The 27,077-nt window shown below is 50.9% G+C and overlaps 1 protein-coding gene across 1 annotated transcript in view; it reads right to left on the bottom strand.

The window, feature by feature from the left end:
- Positions 1-4,841: 4,841 nt before the first annotated feature.
- The window catches only part of LOC137895978 (cilia- and flagella-associated protein 46), a 73,686-nt gene continuing 51,450 nt past the window's right edge, over positions 4,842-27,077 (bottom strand). Inside the window, 13 exon segments of the mRNA XM_068741506.1 lie at positions 4,842-5,344; positions 5,486-5,581; positions 6,668-6,955; positions 10,711-10,823; positions 10,921-11,005; positions 12,823-12,883; positions 14,730-14,809; positions 17,830-17,985; positions 19,981-20,080; positions 20,152-20,314; positions 23,313-23,363; positions 23,612-23,709; positions 25,106-25,279. Of these exon segments, the coding sequence (XP_068597607.1) occupies positions 5,262-5,344; positions 5,486-5,581; positions 6,668-6,955; positions 10,711-10,823; positions 10,921-11,005; positions 12,823-12,883; positions 14,730-14,809; positions 17,830-17,985; positions 19,981-20,080; positions 20,152-20,314; positions 23,313-23,363; positions 23,612-23,709; positions 25,106-25,279 (1,548 nt within the window). The 3' untranslated portion in view covers positions 4,842-5,261.

The following is a 27,077-nucleotide window of genomic DNA, read 5'->3' on the forward strand; positions in this document are numbered from 1 at the left end:
CAGACACCATCTCTATGTTCAAGAGTAGATTAAAGACTTTCCTTTTTAACAAAGCTTATAACTAATCGATGCAGTAATCAATATAATCAATCTGCTGTCATTAGGCAGCATTGGTGGCTTACCATCATGACACACTGAGCTCCTCCCCCTTTATCTGATTATTTATGTTATAAATATATGTCAGTAATATCTCTCTCTTCCTGTAGTCTTGTTCTCTCTCTCCCTCTGTTTGTCCCTCTCTCTCTTTCAGGTCCTTCTGTCCGTGGTGCTGCAGAACCTGGACCTCTGTCCCTCATCGCTGATGTCCATATCACTAGCATTAGCATTTATAGCATTATATCGCTAGCATTAGCATTTATAGCTTCATACATCTTGTTTCTCTCTCTCTCTCTCTACCCAGCCGGTCAGACAGATGGCTGTCCACCAAGAGCCTAGGTTCTGTCCAAGGTTTCTGCCTGTTAAAGGGAAGTTTTTCCTTGCCTCCGTCTCCAAAGTTCTTGCTCTTGTGGGTCAGGGGGGCAGAAACAGAGATAGTCATCACGACTCTCTCCGGATCAATCCCCCCTTTTTTTTGTCCACCTACGTTGTACATATTATGTGTCTTTGTAATTTATTGTTATTTTATATCTGTGGAGTAATTTATTTTTAATGTATTGTTATTTTGCATCAATTGAGTAATGTAATATTAGTTTTATTTGTATTGTTAGATGTCGATGATTTATGTACGAAGGACTTTCAATGGAAACAAGACCGCAAGAAATGCTCCTCTTAGACAGGATGTTTGACTGTACTTGTACTGTAATACATGCTACTGTGTGACTGTACTTGTACTGTAATACATGCTACTGTTTGACTGTACTTGTACTGTAATACACGTTACTGTGTGACTGTACTTGTACTGTAATACATGCTACTGTGTGACTGTACTTGTACTGTAATACATGCTACTGTTTGACTGTACTTGTACTGTAATACATGCTATTGTTGACTGTACTTGTACTGTAATACATGCTACTGTGTGACTGTACTTGTACTGTAATACACGCTACTGTTTGACTGTACTTGTACTGTAATACATGCTACTGTGTGACTGTATTTGTACTGTAATACATGCTACTGTGTGACTGTACTTGTACTGTAATACATGCTACTGTTTGACTGTACCTGTACTGTAATACACGCTACTGTTAGACTGTACTTGTACTGTAATACATGCTACTGTTTGACTGTACCTGTACTGTAATACACGCTACTGTTAGACTGTACTTGTACTGTAATACATGCTACTGTTTGACTGTACTTGTACTGTAATACACGCTACTGTGTGACTGTACTTGTACTGTAATACATGCTACTGTGTGACTGTACTTGTACTGTAATACACGCTACTGTTTGACTGTACCTGTACTGTAATACACGCTACTGTGTGATTGTACTTGTACTGTAATACATGCTACTGTTTGACTGTACTTGTACTGTAATACACGCTACTGTGTGACTGTACTTGTACTGTAATACATGCTACTGTGTGACTGTACTTGTACTGTAATACACGCTACTGTGTGACTGTACTTGTACTGTAATACATGCTACTGTGTGACTGTACTTGTACTGTAATACATGCTACTGTTTGACTGTACCTGTACTGTAATACACGCTACTGTTAGACTGTACTTGTACTGTAATACATGCTACTGTTTGACTGTACCTGTACTGTAATACACGCTACTGTTAGACTGTACTTGTACTGTAATACATGCTACTGTTTGACTGTACTTGTACTGTAATACACGCTACTGTGTGACTGTACTTGTACTGTAATACACGCTACTGTTTGACTGTACCTGTACTGTAATACACGCTACTGTGTGACTGTACTTGTACTGTAATACATGCTACTGTTTGACTGTACCTGTACTGTAATACACGCTACTGTTAGACTGTACTTGTACTGTAATACATGCTACTGTTTGACTGTACTTGTACTGTAATACACGCTACTGTGTGACTGTACTTGTACTGTAATACACGCTACTGTTTGACTGTACCTGTACTGTAATACACGCTACTGTGTGACTGTACTTGTACTGTAATACATGCTACTGTTTGACTGTACCTGTACTATAATCAGAATCAGAATCAGAATCAGAATCAGAAGTGGTTTATTGTCAGTGAGGGTTCAGACTAGGAATGTTTCTCGGTGAAGTCGTGCTACATCTAACATTAATGACAAAATACAAAAACCATACAAGTACAGACACATCAGCAGCAGCAGGAGTGGATACACAGATGTGTACTAGCAGCAGTAAACTAGCGTCATCACGCAGTGCAAATGGAACAGTGCAAGTTGTATTCAGGAGTCCGGGACAGAATTATTAAGTGTTCATTAGTCTTACGGCTGAGGGAAAGAAGCTGTTCTTGTGGCGGGAGGTTCTGGTCCGGATGGACCGTAGCCTTCTGCCTGAGGGGAGAGGGTCAAAGAGTCCGTGTCCAGGGTGAGAAAGGTCGGCTGTGATCCGACCTGCACGCCTCCGAGTCCTGGAGACCTGCAGGTCCTGGAGTGATGGCAGCTTGCAGCCCATCACCTTCTCCGCAGCACGTACAATGCGCTGCACTCTGTGTCTGTCCCTGGTGGTGGCGCCAGCGTACCACACGGTGATGGAGGAGGTGAGGACGGACTCCACGATGGAGGTGTAGAACTGCACCAACATCTGGGTTCGCAGCTTGAGTTTCCTCAGCTGCCGCAGGAAGTACATCCTCTGCTGAGCCTTCTTGATGAGGGAGCTGATGGTCGGCTCCCACTTGAGGTCCCGGGTGATGGTGGTGCCCAGGAAGCGGAAAGAGTCCACGATGGAGATGGGGGTAGGGGAGTCTGTGAGGGAGAGGGGGGACGGTGGGGCTGTGACTTTCCTGAAGTCGACAATCATCTCCACTGTTTTCTGGCTGTTCAGGTCCAGGTTGTTGCTGCTACACCAGGACACCAGCCGGTCCACCTCCCTCCTATAGGCCGACTCATCACCGTCCGAGATGAGCCCGATGAGGGTGGTGTCGCCCGCAAACTTAATCAGTTTGACGGACTGATGGCTGGAGGTGCAGCAGTTGGTGTACAGGGAGAAGAGCCAGGGGGAAAGTACACAGCCCTGGGGGGATCCGGTGCTGATAGTCAGGGTGTCCGAGACCGTAGACCCCAGCCGCACATGCTGCCTCCGCTCCGTCAGGAAGTCGGTGATCCACCAGCAGAGGGAGTCGGGCACGTCGAGCTGGAGCAGCTTGTCCTGGAGCAGTCCCGGGAGGATGGTGTTGAAAGCTGAGCTGAAGTCCACAAACAGGATCCTGGCGTAGGTTCCTGGGGAGTCCAGATGCTGCAGGATGTAGTGGAGGGCCAGATTGACTGTGTCGTCTACAGACCTGTTGGCTCGGTAGGCAAACTGCAGCGGGTCCAGGAGGGGGGCGGTGAGGGTCTTCAGGTGCTGGAGAATCAGGCGCTCAAAAGACTTCCTGACTACAGATGTCAGCGCTATCGGTCTGTAGTCACTAAGTCCTGTGATCCTTGTCTTCTTGGGGACAGGAACAATGGTGGACTTGAAGCAGGCTGGAACACGACAGGACTCCAGGGAGGTGTTAAAGATGTCTGTGAAGACAGGAGTCAGCTCACTGGTACAGTGTTTCAGGGTGGGGGCAGCTGTCCGGCCCCGCAGCTTTACGGGGGTTCAGCTTTGTGAACTGTCTGTGCACATCCTGCTCCTGGATGCAGAGGACAGTGGGGGGGGGGGAGAGTCTATGGAGGCATTTGGCGGTTTGCCCTCCATGTTGTGGGTGGAGGAGGGGGTGACTGGAGGGGTGTGGGGGGCTGGTTGGTTGAAGCAGCAGTAGTGCATGTTTAAGCGCTGAGCAAGCGGCAGGTCGTTCAGGGCTCGGGGGGCTTTGGGCTTGTAGTTGGTAATGCCCCCCCCTCCAAACTGCTGCAGGGTCGTTAGCAGAGAACTGCTGCTGGAGTCTGCGTGAATATACTGATTTAGCGTTCTTCAGCTCCCTGCTGAACCTGTACTTCACCTCCTTGTAGCTGTCTCTGTCTCCGCTCCTGCGTGCTGCCTCTCTCTCACGTCTGATCTGGCTGAGCTTCGGCGTGTACCTGTACTGTAATACATGCTACTGTGTGACTGTACTTGTACTGTAATACATGCTACTGTGTGACTGTACCTGTACTGTAATACATGCTACTGTGTGACTGTACTTGTACTGTAATACATGCTACTGTGTGACTGTACTTGTACTGTAATACATGCTACTGTTTGACTGTACCTGTACTGTAATACACGCTACTGTGTGACTGTACTTGTACTGTAATACATGCTACTGTTTACTGTACTTGTACTGTAATACATGCTACTGTGTGACCGTACTTGTACTGTAATACATGCTACTGTGTGACTGTACTTGTACTGTAATACATGCTACTGTGTGACTGTACTTGTACTGTAATACATGCTACTGTGTGACTGTACTTGTACTGTAATACATGCTACTGTTTACTGTACTTGTACTGTAATACATGCTACTGTGTGACTGTACTTGTACCCTAACATTCTATCTAATAAATATATTCTCATCAGGCTGGGTTCTGTTTCCCTGAGTGACTTCCTGTTGTGATCCGGCGCTACATAAATGAAACCGCATTGGACGTAGGGGGGGTCTGATCCAGGGGGGTCTGATCCAGGGGGGTCTGATCCAGGGGGGTCCGTACACGAGGACCGCTCGCTGGCCGAGGCAAACTAAACAAAAACCAAACAATCTGCAAACACGGTTCCATTTAATTCCAATAAATGAAAATGTATCCTGAAATCCATTTAACGTCACAAAACCATTGAACACGACATCACAATGCTGAGAAGAGAGATCAGACGACAGAGAAACGTTCGGAGAGTCCAGTCAGAATGAAACCACTTCCTGTTGGAGCCGGTTCTGTCCAGGTTCTGTTTGAGCCGAGGACCTTCGGCTTCTCACCCACAGCGACACGACACAAGACCTCCTAGCGCTTTGATCCCGAGTGCACGGCAGACCCATGAAGGCTATTTAAAGGTACATGGTGCATCTCGGACCTTCATCTGCTCACAGCAGTTAGAATAGTTCAAATATTAATTATACAATTCATATTCCCATAAACACAAATGAAAGCAAAGAGACGAGGAAATAATGAACGTCATCTCTCTGCAGCTTTATCCGGTTGATGTGTGTAATTAAATGTGAGAATACACAGGAAGCTAGGTAAATATTAAGTTGGGGAGTCCATAAAGAGCGTAGTTGAAGGCAGAGGGCTTGAGAGGCATTTTCAGAGGCTCTTGACCTGCGGGAGAAAGACAGAATATTCACGACTCAAATCCAAACGGACACGGCTCTGCTAAACCAGGACGAGTTCTCTCCTCTTCTGGATTCCTATTATTTGTAACTATAAATACAGATAATAATATGCTAAATGAGGAGGTACCATGTGATCCGGAGCCCATGTGATCCACGTCTGAAGTGTCCCCTGTCCTCAGGGCATGGACAGCCTGGCCAGAGGTCCGTCGGACCGTCAGTAAATCTGCAACACATGAAGCTAGTTTTGGTGTTCTGTGTTCTCGCTCTGGGCAGGACTGGCTGACTCTTCCAGCTGGGCTAGCCCCCCCCCCCCCCCCCTGCAACACCTGGACTAGCCCCCCCTCCTGCAACACCTGGGCTAGCCCCCCCTCCTGCCACGACGCCTGGACTAGCCCCCCTCCTGCAACACCTGGACTAGCCCCCCTCCTGCCACACCTGGGCTAGGCCCCCCTCCTGCAACACCTGGGCTAGGCCCCCCTCCTGCCACACCTGGGCTAGCCCCCCTCCTGCAACACCTGGGCTAGCCCCCCCTCCTGCCACACCTGGGCTAGCCCCCCCTCCTGCAACACCTGTGTGTTAGATATTTGAGTTCTGCAGCACGCTCACAATACACAGGGTGCACAAACACTCTTAGTTTCTTTATCTCTACATACTCTGAGGTAATAATCACACACATAGATTAATCACATATAAAGTATCACACATTGTAACTGATACATGATGGGAATAAGTCAGGGCCCTAACGGCCCATCCCAGGAGGAGGGTGTTTTCATGCCCACTATAAAGATCACTGCCGTAGAACATTCGGGACTCTTCTACAGAGCCCCCCCCCCCGCGTCTGTAGGAGAGTCCAGCGCTGTGTTTCCTTACCAGCTTTGTACTTACTGAATACCTTCAGTAAACTTGATTCATTTTATAATCCTGACTCATTATTGAATAAACACCTCCAACATGAGATATAATAAAAGAACCGGGGAAAAAGGAGAAACCTAACATGGGCTAGCCCCCCTCCTGCAACACCTGGGCTAGCCCCCCTCCTGCCACGACGCCTGGGCTAGCCCCCCTCCTGCCACGACGCCTGGGCTAGGCGTACAGCTGATCCTGCCTTTGCTCCGCCCAAAGGAACCGAGACCCTCCTTTTCAGGAGGACTTTTTTGATCCTCTCCAGAGTCCGGATGCGCGTTCCCACTGGCCCAAACGGAGCGGATTATCCAAGGAAAGGAAGGGAGCAAACTGCGGCAGTGTGAAAGCAGCCTTTGACTCCGTCTAGAAAACGAGCCGCTGATAATGCAGGCAGGACGCCACCTACTGTCTAGGACCGTGGCCGTGCTCCGTGCGTCCTGCAGACGGCTGCCGCTCCACTGCTGCAGGACAACACAGCTGATCCCGTCCAGACTCAGCAGCAGAGCCGTCTCCACGGACTTCCCCAAGCGAAGCTGCCCTCTGATAGACAGGTGGACCATCGGGACACAGTCCAGAACAGGCAGCAAGAGCTTCAAAAAGAGGTCTCCTTACCTGCTGTCCATGTCCAGATGGGACAGGTGGGGGACACTGCTGTCGTTCTGAACCGGCTCAAACAGCAGAGCCATCCAACATTCTAGAAAAGGGCACCCATCATTCGAATTATGCAGCAATAAATAAAGTGATAATAAATAAAGTGATAATAAAGTTGGAAACTGTTACCAAAAGAAACATTTGAGAACATTCAAGCAGCAAAAAAAGAAATTTATTCTACGAGAACAGACAACAGAACCAAAACAATGTAGACCAGGGGTGTCAAAGTCAAATGGACGGAGGGCCAAATGAAGAATGTAGCTGATCGAATGCTCATTGATGAATGTTAAAATGGCCGCATATAGTCAAGCTGCTCTTCAGATTGATGGACGGCTGGTCTATTCGCTCTGAACGGTGTTCCTGCTTTTTTTCAGGGTAAACTTCATCACAAACTTTAAGCAGACGGTCTTTGATGAAATCCCCGTCTGTAAACGGCCGGGCTGATTTAGCGATCTCTTCTGCCAGAATAAAACTGGCCTCGACAGCCTGCTTTGTGATTTGGCTTTTCTGAACAGAGCCTGTTGAACTTTGAGGCCTCGTTTTAATTCCTCAACCTTCTGTAGCCTTTGTTCCGTGTCCGTATTCTTGTTTTTGTCCGTGTTTCGTTCCATAATGTCTCAGATTATACTCTTTCAGTACCCCACACTTCCTCCACACAGAAGACACGCAGGTTCTCCAGCTACCTCCATGAACATGGACTCCGACCCCCACCTTGAAACCCCGGTTCTCAGGGTCCACCTTCCGTTCTGCCATTTTTGATGTGTATCTGAAAGTTAACTTTACCGTTATGCTAACGACTGCTGCGCTAATAAATATGGAAATGAAGCGGCCGACTGCTCGGTGCGTCACCGTTGCATTGTGGGAAATGTAGTATTGGTGCGTGTAAAAGATCTGTGGGCTGCCGGCTGGTTCTAATAATAATCAATATCATCCCAGGGGCCGTAGAAAACCTTCTTGTGGGCCTGATGTGGCCCCCGGGCCTTGACTTTGACATATGTGATGTAGGCGACATTCAAAGTAGGACAAATAAGTAAATAAGCAACAAATACTCTTTCCATGTAGTTATTAAGTAAAATAAAATAGAAGAAATCTTTTCAGTTTCAGAGGAAGTCGTGTTTGTTTGTCGGCACGATTCCACAAAAACTAAACATTCTGTGTGCTGCTGTCTCTCGGTGTGTGTCTCTCGGTGTGTGTCTCTCGCTGTGTGTCTGTCGGTGTGTGTCTCTCGCTGTGTGTCTGTCGGTGTGTGTCTCTCGCTGTGTGTCTCTCGCTGTGTGTCTGTCTGTCGGTGTGTGTCTGTCGGTGTGTGTCTGTCGGTGTGTGTCTGTCGCTGTGTTTCTGTCGGTGTGTGTCTGTCGGTGTGTGTCTGTCGGTGTGTGTCTGTGTCTCTCTTCCTGATGGAGTTTCAGTGCAGATTTTTCTGTACAAAATGAAATCAGAAGGCGACAGCAGTTCCTTCATTTAACTCAGAGCTGCAGTCGATCAGATTTAGTTCATCAATAACAGTAGAAGCAGAGTGTGTTAGTATAACCCCCCCCCCCCTCATCACCTCAGTCGATCAGATTTAGTTCATCAATAACAGTAGAAGCAGAGTGTGTTAGTATAACCCCCCCCCCCCCCCCATCACCTCAGTCGATCAGATTTAGTTCATCAATAACAGTGGAAGCAGAGTGTGTTAGTATAACCCCCCCCCCCTCATCACCTGATCATAACCCGATGGCCAATTTGGTTCAACTGATCTGCTATAAAGTCTCAGAGCTGGAATTCAAAGCCAGAGCTGGCGACACGTCTGCTGGGGGGGGGGCAGGGCAGGCCAGCCTCCCAGCATCCATCACAGGAAATCAAGCGCGCCCACACTCTACCTAGCGTTCAACCACTCGCTACCAGCCAGTGAGAGACCGATTTATCGCTGATGTAATCCAATAAAAGCTGCGATCAATACCGATCAATATCGATTCAAAATCGAAAACTTATACGAGGCTACGGAGAGTTTGACTTGATTCCGTGTCCGGGAGATGAACCCATCATGTCTGCCTGAGCTGTGGCTGCTCCAAAACGAACACTCACATAAATAATAAAAAAACACAAAGTACACCTTTAAGTGTGGAACATTGGAACAGTGGCTAACAAGTTGAGACAGCGGCTAACAAGCTGAGACAGCGGCTAACAAGCTGAGACAGCGGCTAACAAGCTGAGACAGCGGCTAACAAGCTGAGACAGCGGCTAACAAGCTGAGACAGCGGCTAACAAGCTGAGACAGCGGCTAACAAGCTGAGACAGCGGCTAACAAGCTGATACAGCAGCTAACAAGCTGATACAGCGGCTAACAAGCTGAGACAGCGGCTAACAAGATGATACAGCGGCTAACAAGTTGAGACAGAGGCTAACAAGTTGAGACAGCGGCTAACAAGCTGAGACAGCGGCTAACAAGCTGATACAGCAGCTAACAAGCTGAGACAGCGGCTAACAAGATGATACAGCGGCTAACAAGTTGAGACAGAGGCTAACAAGTTGAGACAGCGGCTAACAAGCTGATACAGCAGCTAACAAGTTGAGACAGAGGCTAACAAGTTGAGACAGCGGCTAACAAGTTGATACAGAGGCTAACAAGCTGAGACAGCAGCTAACAAGCTGAGACAGCAGCTAACAAGTTGAGACAGCGGCTAACAAGTTGAGACAGAGGCTAACAAGTTGAGACAGTGGCTAACAAGCTGATACAGCAGCTAACAAGTTGAGACAGAGGCTAACAAGTTGAGACAGCGGCTAACAAGTTGAGACAGAGGCTAACAAGTTGATACAGAGGCTAACAAGTTGAGACAGCGGCTAACAAGCTGAGACAGCGGCTAACAAGCTGAGACAGAGGCTAACAAGTTAAGGCAGCGGCTAACAAGTTGAGACAGAGGCTAACAAGCTGAGACAGCGGCTAACAAGCTGAGACAGAGGCTAACAAGTTAAGGCAGCGGCTAACAAGTTGAGACAGCGGCTAACAAGCTGAGACAGCGGCTAACAAGTTGAGACAGCGGCTAACAAGTTGATACAGAGGCTAACAAGTTGAGACAGCGGCTAACAAGTTGAAACAGAGGCTAACAAGTTGAGACAGCGGCTAACAAGTTGAGACAGCGGCTAACAAGTTGAGACAGAGGCTAACAAGTTGATACAGCGGCTAACAAGTTGAGACAGAGGCTAACAAGTTGAGACAGAGGCTAACAAGTTGAGACAGAGGCTAACAAGTTGAGACAGAGGCTAACAAGTTGAAACAGAGGCTAACAAGTTGAGACAGCGGCTAACAAGTTGAGACAGCGGCTAACAAGTTGAGACAGAGGCTAACAAGTTGAGACAGCGGCTAACAAGTTGAGACAGAGGCTAACAAGTTGAGACAGCGGCTAACAAGTTGAGACAGAGGCTAACAAGTTGAGACAGCGGCTAACAAGTTGAGACAGCGGCTAACAAGTTGAGACAGCGGCTAACAAGTTGAGACAGAGGCTAACAAGTTGAGACAGCGGCTAACAAGTTGAGACAGCGGCTAACAAGTTGAGACAGCGGCTAACAAGTTGAGACAGCGGCTAACAAGTTGAGACAGCGGCTATCAAGTTGAGACAGCGGCTAACAAGTTGAGACAGCGGCTAACAAGTTGAGACAGCGGCTAACAAGTTGAGACAGAGGCTATCAAGTTGAGACAGCGGCTATCAAGTTGAGACAGCAGCTAACAAGTTGAGACAGCGGCTAACAAGTTGAGACAGAGGCTATCAAGTTGAGACAGCAGCTAACAAGTTGAGACAGCATGCAGGTATACGATACCAGGGAGAGTGAGGGCTGCTTGTTTGGCAGCTGGGCTGTTTGCAATGAAGTGCTCCCTCCCCAGGTAAACGAAGGCACTGCATGAGCGCAGGCGCTGCGTCCTCTCAGACAGGCTGGACACATGTAAGAGACGGTTACTGGGGCAACAGAGGCTGTTCTTCTCAATCACGGGCTGCGTTCTGCTGCTTCACACACATCATAGGTTCTCACCTGGTTGTTGGTTTGCTGCCTGCGATGTCCTTCCACAGCTGGCTGTGGAGAAGCTCCTTCAAACTCAGGCTCAGACCGGCTCCATCTGTCCCACAGGAAGGACGAGAGAAAAGACAACGTCCACGTAAAGGTGACACGAAGAAAACTGATCATGTTTAGTAAAAGAGATCAAACAAACCAGCACATTTCCATCACTGCCCGATATTAAATAAATACAAATTGTTAAACTGGGAAAATTTGATTAAATATATAAATTCATGTCTGATGTACAAAATTATTAATGGTTTAACATCTCCTCCGCTCGGACAGTTTGTGGATGTAAGAACCGCCTCACATCGAGTCTCTAGAGGTGCTGCAAGAGGGGACTGCGTTATCCCACTCAGGAAAAGCTCATTTGGTCAGTCTGCCTTTTCCTTTAAAGCGGCACACGAGTGGAATTCCATCCCAGTGACGGTCAGAAATCTAGAGAGCTGTAATGCGTTTAAATTTAAACTTAAGGAATGGCTCATTAGAAACTGCTGTTTAATTTGTTGTTGTTTACTGTCACCTGTTTTTATGATTTTAGTTGCTTTAGTTGATTTTAGTTGCTTTATAAATTTTTAGTTAATAGACATTAAGTTTTACTGTTACTTGAAATTGTTTTATTTGATATAGTTTTTATTTATGTGGTTATTTTATATCTGTATTTTTATTAATTTTATTTCATATGTGTATATATTTTGGGGCCTTGGAATCTCTGTCCAGGGAGGGACAGATGTAAAATAGCCTTTTGGCTAATTCTGGCACATTTACAGAAACGCTTATTAATGTGTGTGTCCCTGTTAAATAAACGAATCATCATCAAACACACAAACACGAGGGGAGCTGCAGCTACAAAGGAGACGCATTCTACCTCTGTCCACAAGGTAACGCAGTACCCAAACACTGATGCTGCAGGACAGCGTCCCTCTTTTCTGTCTCAAACATGCTGCAGGACAGCGTCCCTCATTTCTGTCTCAAACAGATGCTGCAGGACAGCGTCCCTCTTTTCTGTCTCACACAGATGCTGACAGCAGCGCTACCATGGTAACTGTGAGGGACGTTTTTAGTGATACTCATTGGAGACCGACCGGCAGGTGAGGGTAGGAACGGAGACCGACCGTAAATGGAGAGCTTCACCTTTCAGCTCCCTCGTCACCGTGACGGATCGGCCGTCGGCAGTAACACGGACACAGCGACGTCTGTCTGTCTGTCTCTGTCTCCGGTTGTCTCTGTCTCCAGTTGTCTCTGTCTGTCTCTGTCTGTCTGTCTGTCTCCTGCTACATAAAGCCTTAATTACCATAAATAAACTTTATGCAGGTAAAATGCTGTAGAGCGTGGACGGCCAGAGCGCAGACACGGGGACACACACGCATGTGCACGTTTGCCCCTCCTGACATCAGAAGGGGGGGGGGGGGTTTCTTCCAGACGTGTTTCAGGAGGTGAATACGGACCTACCAAACTACGAAGGACTGACTGGATGGTTTGTTTTGCTGTTTTGGGTTGATCAGGACCCAAAATCACCAGAATAGAGTAGAAACACGGGAAAGAGAGTTTTAATTAATGTCCCCTTTAAGATCAGTTAGAAATTAACATTTAACTGATAACCTGGAATTCAGTTTTGGTACCAGAAAGTACCTTTTTTCAAACCAAATAATATTCAGCGTTTGATCGTCTCTCCATTAGACAATTGATTGATGCTGCTAATATGTGACCTAAAGTACTGGGTAAATTCTTTTTGAAAGGTTAAATCGGTCATTACTTACCATATTTGTCTTCATCAAAGGGATCAACGATAACTTTGGAGATGGAGTTAAGAAGAATGATGTATCTAAAGAGTCTAACAGCGACTTTATGAAACAGGAAGTGGAAACAAAACGATACATTCAAGGTTCCGCGCCTCCACAGGAACAGTGTCCGATGGCAACGCACGCTTCAGAGGCGTCTGGAATGAAGAAAATATATACACATACATTTAATGTACTAGTACACACAGTATACATCTGCAAATATAACTAATGAGAGACAGGGGACTTTAAGAATGGGCAATAGACATTGAAGCAGGTAGAGGAGAGAAAGACGGGAGACAAAGAGGCTGCAGGGACATGACTGAAGATCAATGCTGAGAAATCTCCATGTAACCTTTGATCTAAAGACAACATGCTGCTAGCAGGGGAGCGTAACGCTGCTATTAGGTGAGCGTAATGCTGCTAGCAGGTGAGCATAATGCTGCTATTAGATGAGCGTAATGCTGCTAGCAGGTGAGCATAATGCTGCTATTAGGTGAGCGTAATGCTGCTAGCATCTCAATGTAACCTTTGATCTAAAGACAACATGCTGCTAGCAGGGGAGCGTAACGCTGCTATTAGGTGAGCGTAATGCTGCTAGCAGGTGAGCATAATGCTGCTATTAGATGAGCGTAATGCTGCTAGCAGGTGAGCATAATGCTGCTATTAGGTGAGCGTAATGCTGCTAGCATCTCAATGTAACCTTTGATCTAAAGACAACATGCTGCTAGCAGGGGAGCGTAACGCTGCTATTAGGTGAGCGTAATGCTGCTAGCAGGTGAGCATAATGCTGCTATTAGGTGAGCGTAATGCTGCTAGCAGGTGAGCATAATGCTGCTATTAGGTGAGCGTAATGCTGCTAGCATCTCAATGTAACCTTTGATCTAAAGACAACATGCTGCTAGCAGGTGAGCGTAACGCTGCTAGCAGGTGAGCGTAACGCTGCTAGCAGGTTAGCGTAAGGCTGCTAGCAGGTTAGCATAATGCTGCTATTAGATGAGCGTAATGCTGCTAGCAGGTGAGCATAATGCTGCTATTAGGTGAGCGTAATGCTGCTAGCATCTCAATGTAACCTTTGATCTAAAGACAACATGCTGCTAGCAGGTGAGCGTAACGCTGCTAGCAGGTGAGCGTAACGCTGCTAGCAGGTTAGCGTAAGGCTGCTAGCAGGTTAGCGTAATGCTGCCAGCAGGTGAGCGTAATGCTGCTAGCAGGTGAGCGTAACGTTGCTAGCAGGTGAGCGTAATGCTGCTAGCAGGTTAGCGTAACGCTGCTAGCAGGTGAGCGTAATGCTGCTAGCAGGTGAGCGTAACGCTGCTAGCAGGTGAACGTAATGCTGCTAGCAGGTTAGCGTAATGCTGCTAGCAGGTGAGCGTAACACTGCTAGCAGGTGAGCGTAACGCTGCTAGCAGGTTAGCGTAACGCTGCTAGCAGGTGAGCGTAACGCTGCTAGCAGGTTAGCGTAATGCTGCCAGCAGGTGAGCGTAATGCTGCTAGCAGGTCAGCGTAACGCTGCTAGCAGGTGAGCGTAACGCTGCTAGCAGGTTAGCGTAACGCTTCTAGCAGGTTAGCGTAACGCTGCTAGCAGGTAAGCGTAACACTGCTAGCAGGTTAGCGTAATGCTGCTATTAGGTGAGCGTAATGCTGCTAGCAGGTGAGCATAATGCTGCTATTAGGTGAGCGTAATGCTGCTATTAGGTGAGCGTAATGCTGCTAGCATCTCAATGTAACCTTTGATCTAAAGACAACATGCTGCTAGCAGGTGAGCGTAACGCTGCTAGCAGGTTAGCGTAACGCTGCTAGCAGGTTAGCGTAATGCTGCTAGCAGGTGAGCGTAACGCTGCTAGCAGGTGAGCGTAACGCTGCTAGCAGGTTAGCGTAACGCTGCTAGCAGGTGAGCGTAACGCTGCTAGCAGGTTAGCGTAACGCTGCTAGCAGGTTAGCGTAACGCTGCTAGCAGGTGAGCGTAACGCTGCTAGCAGGTTAGCGTAACGCTGCACCCACCACTTTGATGGCTTGGCTTTCAGCTCCCTTTAGCTTCGTTCCCTTTCCTCCTTTGGTCTCCTTTTTGTCGTCACCTTCACCTGCAACAGACACGAAGCAGAACTCAGAACTTGAGACATTGATCAGTGACTGCAACGGGCCGGTTCCTCAGCGCTGCTGATCCAGACACAGCTCGCTAACCTCTTTTTAGTGAACCCAGCTCAGGGCTGCTTCCGGGCCTGCTCGGCCTGACATTCAGAAAAGGTCAACAACACGCCTCAAAATGAGCATTTTAACATTCATTATCGGGTTAGCTTAAAGGTCACGTGTTCTTCCCTTCTTCCACAAGTTAACGCAGGTCCTGAACACTTACATGCACGTTACCGTGGTAACCGCTGAGCTGACTTTTTTAGCAGACACGAAAACATTTTCGTCGGAACATTACCACCAAAAATAACCTTCATCCACTCTCCTCCTCTTCTTCAACTCGTTCAGGAGACACAGGGAAAGCAGTGCACAATCAAGGAGCGAGTGTCTCTACACACACACACACACACACCTACACACACCTACACACACACCTACACACGCACACCTACACACGCACGCACGCACACACACGCACGCACACACACACACACACACCTACACACACACACGCACACACACTCACACGCACACACACACACGCACACACACACCTACACACACACACACACGCACACACACACCTACACACACACACACACACCTACACACGCACACCTACACACGCACACCTACACACACACCTACACACACACACACACACACACACACACCTACACGCACACACACACACACACTCAGCCGTGGAACATGCAGATGATTCAACCTTTATGAAGGAGGGCGTGTCTGCAGCTTCTGACTCAGCGCTCGGGGTCAAAGGTCCTCAAAGGTCTGAAGCACTCCAAGAAGCAACAAAAGCAGCTCCACGTTTCAGCGTGAAGGCCAGAGAGACGCAGCGATGGCAACGAGCTCCCGCTTCAGCTTCAGCTGCTGGAGCCGATCCCAGCCGGCAACGGGCGAGAGGCGGGGAACACCCTGGACAAGCCGCCAGGTCATCACAGACAGACAAGCATTCACACTGATGGGCAACTTAGCTTCATTAGCCCCCACAGACACGGGAGAACCCGGAGAGAACCCACGCAGACACGGGGAGAACCCGGAGAGAACCCACGCAGACACGGGGAGAACCCGGAGAGAACCCACGCAGACACGGCAGAACCCGGAGAGAACCCACGCAGACACGGGGAGAACCCAGAGAGAACCCACGCAGACACGGCAGAACCCGGAGAGAACCCACGCAGACACGGGGAGAACCCGGAGAGAACCCACGCAGACACGGAGAGAACCCAGAGAGAACCCACGCAGACACGGGGAGAACCCGGAGAGAACCCACGCAGACACGGAGAAAACCCGTAGAACCCACACAGACACGGGAGAACCCGGAGAGAACCCACGCAGACACGGGAGAACCCGGAGAGAACCCCCACAGACACGGGAGAACCCGGAGAGAACCCACGCAGACACGGGAGAACCCAGAGAGAACCCACGCAGACACGGGAGAACCCGGAGAGAACCCACGCAGACACGGGAGAACCCGGAGAGAACCCCCACAGACACGGGAGAACCCGGAGAGAACCCACGCAGACACGGGAGAACCCAGAGAGAACCCACGCAGACACGGAGAAAACCCGGAGAGAACCCACGCAGACACGGAGAAAACCCGGAGAGAACCCACGCAGACACGGGAGAACCCGGAGAGAACCCACGCAGACACGGGAGAACCCGGAGAGAACCCACGCAGACACGGGGAGAACCCGGAGAGAACCCACGCAGACACGGCAGAACCCGGAGAGAACCCACGCAGACACGGCAGAACCCGGAGAGAACCCACACAGACACGGGGAGAACCCGGAGAGAACCCACGCAGACACGGGGAGAACCCGGAGAGAACCCACGCAGACACGGGGAGAACCCGGAGAGAACCCACGCAGACACGGGGAGAACCCGGAGAGAACCCACGCAGACACGGCAGAACCCGGAGAGAACCCACGCAGACATGGGGAGAACCCAGAGAGAACCCACGCAGACACGGCAGAACCCGGAGAGAACCCACGCAGACACGGGGAGAACCCAGAGAGAACCCACGCAGACACGGCAGAACCCGGAGAGAACCCACGCAAACACGGGGAGAACCCGGAGAGAACCCACGCAGACACGGAGAGAACCCGGAGAGAACCCACGCAGACACGGGGAGAACCCGGAGAGAACCCACACAGACACGGGGAGAACCCGGAGAGAACCCACGCAGACACGGAGAGAACCCGGAGAGAACCCACACAGACACGGGGAGAACCCGGAGAGAACCCACAGACACGGGGAGAACCCGGAGAGAACCCACGCAGACACGGAGAGAACCCGGAGAGAACCCCCACAGACACGGGAGAACCCGGAGAGAACCCACGCAGACACGGAGAAAACCCGGAGAGAACCCACGCAGACACGGGGAGAACCCGGAGAGAACCCACGCAGACACGGGGAGAACCCGGAGAGAACCCCCACAGACACGGGAGAACCCGGAGAGAACCCACGCAGACACGGAGAAAACCCGGAGAGAACCCACGCAGACACAGAGAGAACCCGGAGAGAACCCACGCAGACACGGGGAGAACCCGGAGAGAACCCACGCAGACACGGGAGAACCCAGAGAGAACCCATGCAGACACGGGAGAACCCGGAGAGAACCCACGCGGACACGGAGAGAACCCGGAGAGAACCCACACAGACACGGGGAGAACCCGGAGAGAACCCACAGACACGGGAGAACCCGGAGAGAACCCACGCAGACACGGGAGAACCCGGAGAGAACCCACACAGACACGGGGAAAACATGCAAGAAAGGCTGCAACCTCCTTGCTGTGAGGAAACAGTGCTGACCACTGCGCCACCGTGAAGCTGCAGTTTCTTATGCCCTCACAAGACACTGAATCGGATCCTTCCATTTACTGCAATGTTCTGTCCTCAGAAGTCAGTTACGTCAGTTTTAGTTCACCGGGGGGGGGGGGGGGGGGGTCACCTTTCCAGGGGTCGTCCCTCTTCAGGCGACTGTGGAGGAGCTGCAGGGAGAAGTCTCGTGAGACGGACCTCAAGCTGTCCTGCAGGACGGACAAGCCTTCCAGCGGCAGCTCCAGCAGCATCCTGTCTGCCAGCAGGACCAGGTACCCCCCAGGAGCTACACACACACACACACACAGAGACACACACACACACACACACAGAGACACACAGACACACACACACAGAGACACACACACAGACACACACAGAGACACACAGACACACACACACACACACACACACACACACAGACACACACACACACACACAGAGACACACAGACACACACACACAGAGACACACACACAGACACACACAGAGACACACAGACACACACACACACACACACACACACACACAGACACACACACACACACACACAGACACACAGACACACACACACAGAGACACACACACAGACACACACAGAGACACACAGACACACACACACACACACACACACACACACAGACACACACACACACACACAGAGACACACAGACACACACAGACACACACACACACAGAGACACAGACACACACACACACACACACACACAGACACACACACACACAGAGACACACACAGAGACACACACACACACAGACACACACAGACACACAGACACACACACACAGACACACACACACACAGAGACACACACAGAGACACACACACACACAGACACAGAGACACACACAGAGACACACACAGAGATACACACACACACACACAGAGACACACACAGAGATACACACACACACACACACGCACACACACAGACACACAGATACACAGAGACACACACACACACAGATACACACACACACACACACACACACACACACACACACACACACACACACACTGGGTGTGACTGTGATCAACACACAGGTGTCTCACCAGCAGCTCCTCTACCTGATCCTGATCCGTCTGTCTCTCCGTCGTTGCTTTTGGTCGGATCAGAGGATGGTGGTGAATCCTGCGTTCTGAGAGAGGTGGAGACCAACGGATCAGAGACCGACGGATCAGAGACCGACGGATCAGAGACAGACGGATCAGAGACCGACGGATCAGAGACAGACGGATCAGTGACCGACGGATCAGAGACCGACGGATCAGAGACCGACGGATCAGAGACCGTCGGATCAGAGACTGACGGATCAGAGACCGACGGATCAGAGACCGTCGGATCAGAAACCGTCGGATCAGAGACCGTCGGATCAGAGACCGTCGGATCAGAAACCGACGGATCAGAGACCGTCGGATCAGAGACAGACGGATCAGAGACCAACAGATCTGTGACCGTCGGATCAGAGACCGTCGGATCAGAAACCGTCGGATCAGAAACCGTCGGATCAGAGACAGACGGATCAGAGACCAACAGATCAGTGACCGTCGGATCAGAGACCAACAGATCAGTGACCGTCGGATCAGAGACCGACGGATCAGAAACCGTCGGATCAGAGACAGACGGATCAGAGACCAACAGATCAGTGACCGTCGGATCAGAGACCGACGGATCAGAAACCGTCGGATCAGAGACCGTCGGATCAGAGACAGACGGATCAGAGACCGTCGGATCAGAAACCGACGGCTCACAGATAGACGGATCAGAGACCGACGGATCAGAGACCGACGGATCAGAAACCGTCGGATCAGAGACCGTCGGATCAGAGACCGTCGGATCAGAGACCGTCAGATCAGAGACCGTCGGATCAGAGACCGTCGGATCAGAGATCCGGCTGCTATTTCCTGTTGGATATTAAAAGCTTTACTTCTCCGTCGTCGTTTACTGCCTGCTGCAGCCGGTAACCCTTCCGTCCGGGTTAATCGGTTTTGTGCTTTGAAGTGAAACTTCTGTCGACAGGAATCGAGGTTTGTTCAACGTGACACATTTTGAAGGAGGCATCAGGTTCCGGTTTGTTCCGGTTTGTGTCCTCAAGTGTCTTTTTAATCCGTCTTATCATTCTGGACTTGATATTGTTCTCAATTAATTTTGATATCTTGATGACACAAACGATCAGGAAGGACATATACCAAGACAGTGATGTAGTACAGGGTAGTAGTAAAGTAGTAAATAGTAGTAAAGGGTACTTCACTTCAAGCAAGAGAGGTCAAGCTGTCTCAGAAGTGGACTCAAGTAGTCCTCCATCGAGTGGACGAGTTCTGTGAAGCAAAGCGCTCGCTGCTCTTCTCCATCGGTGTTCTACAAAGGGGGACAGACGTCGCTGTCCTTATTGGTCAGGCTGGCGATGGGTAAAGGTCTCAGCGACACACACAGGGACACACCTGCCGTCCGCCGTCCACCGTCTGCCGACAGGCGTCCTGGCGGGACAGACGTCTCGTCTCCTGCATCCTCCTCCTGAGGGCCAGCAGGGCCGGGGGGCAGACTGAGCTCTTGGCCACCCTGGAGCACACGAGGTCACCTGGAGCAGCAGACCTGACACAATCAGACACGTCCTCGGAGACGGGTACCTCCACACCGTGCGTCCAGAGGGTTAACGACGACCCCCAGCAGCGTCCAGAGGGTTAAGGACGACCCCCAGCAGCGTCCAGAGGGTTAACGACGACCCCCAGCAGCGTCCAGAGGGTTAACGACGACCCCCAGCAACGTCCAGAGGGTTAACGACGACCCCCAGCAACGTCCAGAGGGTTAACGACGACCCCCAGCAGCGTCCAGAGGGTTAACGACGACCCCCAGCAGCGTCCAGAGGGTTAAAGACGACCCCCAGCAGCGTACAGAGGGTTAACGACGACTCCCAGCAACGTACAGAGGGTTAAAGACGACCCCCAGCAGCGTACAGAGGGTTAACGACGACCCCCAGCAGCGTCCAGAGGGTTAACGACGACCCCCAGCAGCGTCCAGAGGGTTAACGACGACCCCCAGCAGCGTCCAGAGGGTTAACGACGACCCCCAGCAGCGTCCCGAGGGTTAACGACGACCCCCAGCAGCGTCCAGAGGGTTAACGACGACCCCCAGCAGCGTCCAGAGGGTTAACGACGACCCCCAGCAGCGTCCAGAGGGTTAACGACGACCCCCAGCAGCGTCCAGAGGGTTAACGACGACCCCCAGCAGCGTACAGAGGGTTAACGACGACCCCCAGCAGCGTCCCGTGGGTTAACGACGACCCCCAGCAGCGTCCAGAGGGTTAACGACGACCCCCAGCAGCGTCCCGAGGGTTAACGACGACCCCTAGCAGCGTCCAGAGGGTTAACGACGACCCCCAGCAGCGTCCAGAGGGTTAACGACGACCCCCAGCAGCGTACAGAGGGTTAACGACGACCCCCAGCAGCGTCCAGAGGGTTAACGACGACCCCCAGCAACGTCCAGAGGGTTAACGACGACCCCCAGCAACGTCCAGAGGGTTAACGACAACCCCCAGCAGCGTCCAGAGGGTTAACGACGACCCCCAGCAGCGTCCAGAGGGTTAAAGACGACCCCCAGCAGCGTACAGAGGGTTAACGACGACCCCCAGCAGCGTCCAGAGGGTTAACGACGACCCCCAGCAGCGTCCAGAGGGTTAACGACGACCCCCAGCAGCGTCCAGAGGGTTAAAGACGACCCCCAGCAGCGTCCAGAGGGTTAACGACGACCCCCAGCAGCGTCCAGAGGGTTAACGACGACCCCCAGCAGCGTCCAGAGGGTTAAGGACGACCCCCAGCAGCGTCCAGAGGGTTAACGACGACCCCCAGCAGCATCCAGAGGGTTAAGGACGACCCCCAGCAGCGTCCAGAGGGTTAACGACGACCCCCAGCAGCGTCCAGAGGGTTAACGACGACCCCTAGCAGCGTCCAGAGGGTTAACGACGACCCCCAGCAGCGTACAGAGGGTTAACGACGACCCCCAGCAGCGTCCCGTGGGTTAACGACGACCCCCAGCAGCGTCCAGAGGGTTAACGACGACCCCCAGCAGCGTCCCGAGGGTTAACGACGACCCCTAGCAGCGTCCAGAGGGTTAACGACGACCCCCAGCAGCGTCCAGAGGGTTAACGACGACCCCCAGCAGCGTACAGAGGGTTAACGACGACCCCCAGCAGCGTCCAGAGGGTTAACGACGACCCCCAGCAGCGTCCAGAGGGTTAACGACGACCCCCAGCAGCGTACAGAGGGTTAAAGACGACCCCCAGCAGCGTCCAGAGGGTTAACGACGACCCCCAGCAGCGTCCAGAGGGTTAACGACGACCCCCAGCAGCGTCCAGAGGGTTAAAGACGACCCCCAGCAGCGTCCAGAGGGTTAACGACGACCCCCAGCAGCATCCAGAGGGTTAACGACGACCCCCAGCAGCGTCCAGAGGGTTAACGACGACCCCCAGCAGCGTCCAGAGGGTTAACGACGACCCCCAGCAGCGTCCAGAGGGTTAACGACGACCCCCAGCAGCATCCAGAGGGTTAACGACGACCCCCAGCAGCATCCAGAGGGTTAAGGACGACCCCCAGCAGCGTCCAGAGGGTTAACGACGACCCCCAGCAGCGTCCAGAGGGTTAACGACGACCCCCAGCAGCGTCCAGAGGGTTAACGACGACCCCCAGCAGCGTCCAGAGGGTTAACGACGACCCCCAGCAGCGTCCAGAGGGTTAACGACGACCCCCAGCAGCGTACAGAGGGTTAACGACGACCCCCAGCAGCGTCCCGTGGGTTAACGACGACCCCCAGCAGCGTCCAGAGGGTTAACGACGACCCCCAGCAACGTACAGAGGGTTAACGACGACCCCCAGCAACGTACAGAGGGTTAACGACGACCCCCAGCAGCGTCCAGAGGGTTAACGACGACCCCCAGCAACGTCCCGTTGGTTAACGACGACCCCCAGCAGCGTCCAGAGGGTTAACGACGACCCCCAGCAGCGTACAGAGGGTTAACGACGACCCCCAGCAGCGTCCAGAGGGTTAACGACGACCCCCAGCAGCGTACAGAGGGTTAACGACGACCCCCAGCAGCGTCCAGAGGGTTAACGACGACCCCCAGCAGCGTCCCGAGGGTTAACGACGACCCCCAGCAGCGTCCCGTGGGTTAACGACGACCCCCAGCAGCGTCCAGAGGGTTAACGACGACCCCCAGCAGCGTCCAGAGGGTTAACGACGACCCCCAGCACCGTCCAGAGGGTTAACGACGACCCCCAGCAGCGTCCAGAGGGTTAACGACGACCCCCAGCAGCGTCCAGAGGGTTAACGACGACCCCCAGCAGCGTCCAGAGGGTTAACGACGACCCCCAGCAGCGTCCAGAGGGTTAACGACGACCCCCAGCAACGTCCCGTTGGTTAACGACGACCCCCAGCAACGTCCCGTTGGTTAACGACGACCCCCAGCAGCGTCCCAAGCTGCAGCCGAACCTTTTCACCGGAATACTCAACCTGTCCCCATTGTACTGAATACCTGTCCCCATTGTACTGAATACCTGTCCCCATTGTACTGTGAGAGTTCTTTTAAACATATAAATACTTCCCATGTTTTCGTCTGCTGGTCTCATAGAGGGCCCCGTAAAGTTGTGACCTGAAAGACACAAAGGCAAGAAGTCTGGCTCTGTGGATTGGGCCCCGCCCCCAAAGTGGAGGGTTCGAGCTTTTCAGAGGCCCAGCCTCTTCTCTAAAGGAACTCAGAGCGCCATCTTCTGTTGGGAAATGGCACTACATTAATGTGGTGCCGCTCTCAGAAGCAGACACATGCAGCGTTGCAAAGGACGAGCAGAAGACGAAGGAGACACGAAGGAGACACGAAGGAGACACGAAGGAGACACTCACCCGTCCTCAGAGTGCTGGAGCAGCAGCAGCTTCAGGGCGGGGGGGAGCTCTGCAAGGATGCTGAGGTGGCTGGGCGTGACGGTCAGGAGGCCGTAAGCCTGTATCAGGAGGACAGGAGAGAGCAGCCATCCTGAGGTCAGCACCCTGGTGCCATGCCTCGAACATCATCATCAACACAAGCTTTGTCTCGTCCCTCTGTTGGACGACCATTTACAGCAGCGGTCCCCAACCTTTTTCCTGCCACGGACCGGTTTCATGGCGAGGGGGGGGGGGGTTTAAATAAAAAAAGAGGAATATGATTACTTTATATTAAGCACTTGCAATAACTATTACACAAGTATTACACCAATATCTACTCACCATTAGTACTAATAATTCCTTCTGTCCTTCATCTTCACGTTTTTTTCTTTCATAAATTCCATATTCTTGTCTTTTAATCCGGGTTCTTGGTCTCTCTGTGCTGAAGCCGTTTTAACCCTTCATTGCTCGTTAACGAAGCTAATCAGCTGTTGGAGATAAACCTTTTAAGTCCGACTCCCGGTTTGTCTGTTAAAATAAGTCTTATTTTCTTCCTCCTCTTCTTCCTCCTCAGTTGGACTTTTCCCATTAGCAAAGAAGCTCTCCAAAGACTTTGTTTTTTAATTTGATTTTCGCGAGTTCACGTCTGTTTTTAGTAACGTATCACGAAAAGCATGAAAAAATTCACAGGCGATTGTTACGTTGGAGTAAATCCGGTCGTTTTTCAAAATAAAACACCTTTTAGACGCTAATAATCGATACGACGGAAATTGTATAAATTAGTTATTCTTTCTGTGCGGCCCGGTAACAAATGCCTCACGGGCCGGTACCGGGCCGCGCCCCGGTGGTTGGGGACCCCTGGGCGAGAGGACGAATTATCATTTGATGTGTATATTTTGTGTTTATTTGACTTGGCCGTCTTCAGAAAAGAACAGAGGGGCATTTCCTTTGTTCCTCTTAAACTCACCAATGGAGCGTAGAGCTCGGCACCCTGAGTGGTGTTAGGGTGGAGGACGCTTCATCATGTCATCATAATCAATCACACAGAGAATGTCAAACATGATTTATTGGTCCCTTAAAAAGTGGAAGGCACCTTTAAAATGTAATTCCTTCATCGTTCAACTGATTTGGGTATAAATACCTTTAAATTAACGGTCGTGGTCTGACTTCAGCAGAACTTCATGGTTTCATCTCAAGTCCACTGTGCTGGAATGCTGATATATATATATATATATATATATACAGTATATATATATATATACAGTATATATATATATATATATATATATATATATATATTGGGTAATTTCTGAAAGAATTTGATTGCTATAACAACTGAACATGTCGACTGACATGGTCCTGAGGAGAACAAAATAAAATAGTTTTGTGGATGTTATTGGAAGAAAAGGGGGCGGTTCCAATAAGCATGGGCGTCACCCTCGGTTCACCTGCGTTACAAAGACGTAGAGCCTTTACCTTGGAGCAGTCTTTGAGGGCGTCCTCCACTCGCTTTAGCATGCTGCTGGGTATCTCCTCCTGGGAGGGGAGCAGAGCGGCGTGGACGCTGCACAGAGCAGAGAGCTGGGACACGCTAGCATCGCCACGAGCAGCGTGGAGGAGCTCAGCCATCGTAGCCACGGCGCAGCAGCTCTAGGAACAGAGCAGGAGAGGATGCTAAACCTGTAGCAGCTCGAGGAACAGAGCAGGAGAGGATGCTAAACGTGTAGCAGCTCTAGAAACAGAGCAGAGAGGATGCTAAACGTGTAGCAGCTCTAGGAACAGAGCAGGAGAGGATGCTAAACGTGTAGCAGCTCTAGGAACAGAGCATGAGAGGATGCTAAACGTGTAGCAGCTCTAGGAACAGAGCAGGAGAGGATGCTAAACGTGTAGCAGCTCTAGGAACAGAGCAGGAGAGGATGCTAAACGTGTAGCAGCTCTAGAAACAGAGCAGAGAGGATGCTAAACGTGTAGCAGCTCTAGGAACAGAGCAGGAGAGGATGCTAAACGTGTAGCAGCTCTAGGAACAGAGCAGGAGAGGATGCTAAACGTGTAGCAGCTCTAGAAACAGAGCAGAGAGGATGCTACACGTGTAGCAGCTCTAGGAACAGAGCAGGAGAGGATGCTAAACGTGTAGCAGCTCTAGAAACAGAGCAGAGAGGATGCTACACGTGTAGCAGCTCTAGGAACAGAGCAGGAGAGGATGCTAAACGTGTAGCAGCTCTAGAAACAGAGCAGAGAGGATGCTACACGTGTAGCAGCTCTAGGAACAGAGCAGGAGAGGATGCTAAACGTGTAGCAGCTCTAGGATAAGAGCAGGAGAGGATGCTAAACGTGTAGCAGCTCTAGGAACAGAGCAGGAGAGGATGCTAAACGTGTAGCAGCTCTAGGATAAGAGCAGGAGAGGATGCTAAACGTGTAGCAGCTCTAGGAACAGAGCAGGAGAGGATGCTAAACGTGTAGCAGCTCTAGGAACAGAGCAGGAGAGGATGCTAAACGTGCAGCAGCTCTAGGAACAGAGCAGGAGAGGATGCTAAACGTGTAGCAGCTCTAGGATAAGAGCAGGAGAGGATGCTAAACGTGTAGCAGCTCTAGGATAAGAGCAGGAGAGGATGCTAAACGTGTAGCAGCTCTAGGAACAGAGCAGGAGAGGATGCTAAACGTGTAGCAGCTCTAGGAACAGAGCAGGAGAGGATGCTAAACGTGTAGCAGCTCTAGGAACAGAGCAGGAGAGGATGCTAAACGTGCAGCAGCTCTAGGAACAGAGCAGGAGAGGATGCTAAACGTGTAGCAGCTCTAGGATAAGAGCAGGAGAGGATGCTAAACGTGTAGCAGCTCTAGGAACAGAGCAGGAGAGGATGCTAAACGTGCAGCAGCTCTAGGAACAGAGCAGGAGAGGATGCTAAACGTGTAGCAGAATTGAGGACACGGGGAGAACATTTAGCATGTTCTCCCCGTGTCTGTGTGGGTTCTCTCCGGGTTCTCCGGGTTCTTCCCACCGCAAACATGCAACTTCCATCCAGGTCGTTATTGGAAAAGAGAAGTCATTCCCAATCAGCTCACCCGGTTCAATAAATACTGCGTAGACTGTTTACGTTACCGTTCTCTGGCTAGTGCAGTGGTTCTCAAATGGTGGGGCGCGGTGCGATGTCAGGGGGGGCGCCTGTGACCGCGGAGAAAATGTTTTTTTGCCTTACATGAGTAAAGTGTAATTGCACATCCACTCCAGTAGTTGGCAGTGGCGCCCTGATTGTCAGAGTGCGCGCAGGGAGGATTAACAGAAGAAGAGCGGTTGTAAACAATCTACGGTGGGAGAAGAAGAAAGACCTGACTTCCTTATTTTCTGTTGCAGACTAAAAAAAATGGTAATAAAGTTATTCTTTGTTGTAAGTTGATATATATTTCTTTCTTTTTCCTATTTCTTTGTATGTTAATAAGGATACAAGAGTGT

Source organism: Brachionichthys hirsutus, chromosome 7 (genome assembly GCF_040956055.1).
Source record: "Brachionichthys hirsutus isolate HB-005 chromosome 7, CSIRO-AGI_Bhir_v1, whole genome shotgun sequence".
Taxonomy (NCBI): Eukaryota; Metazoa; Chordata; class Actinopteri; order Lophiiformes; family Brachionichthyidae; genus Brachionichthys; species Brachionichthys hirsutus.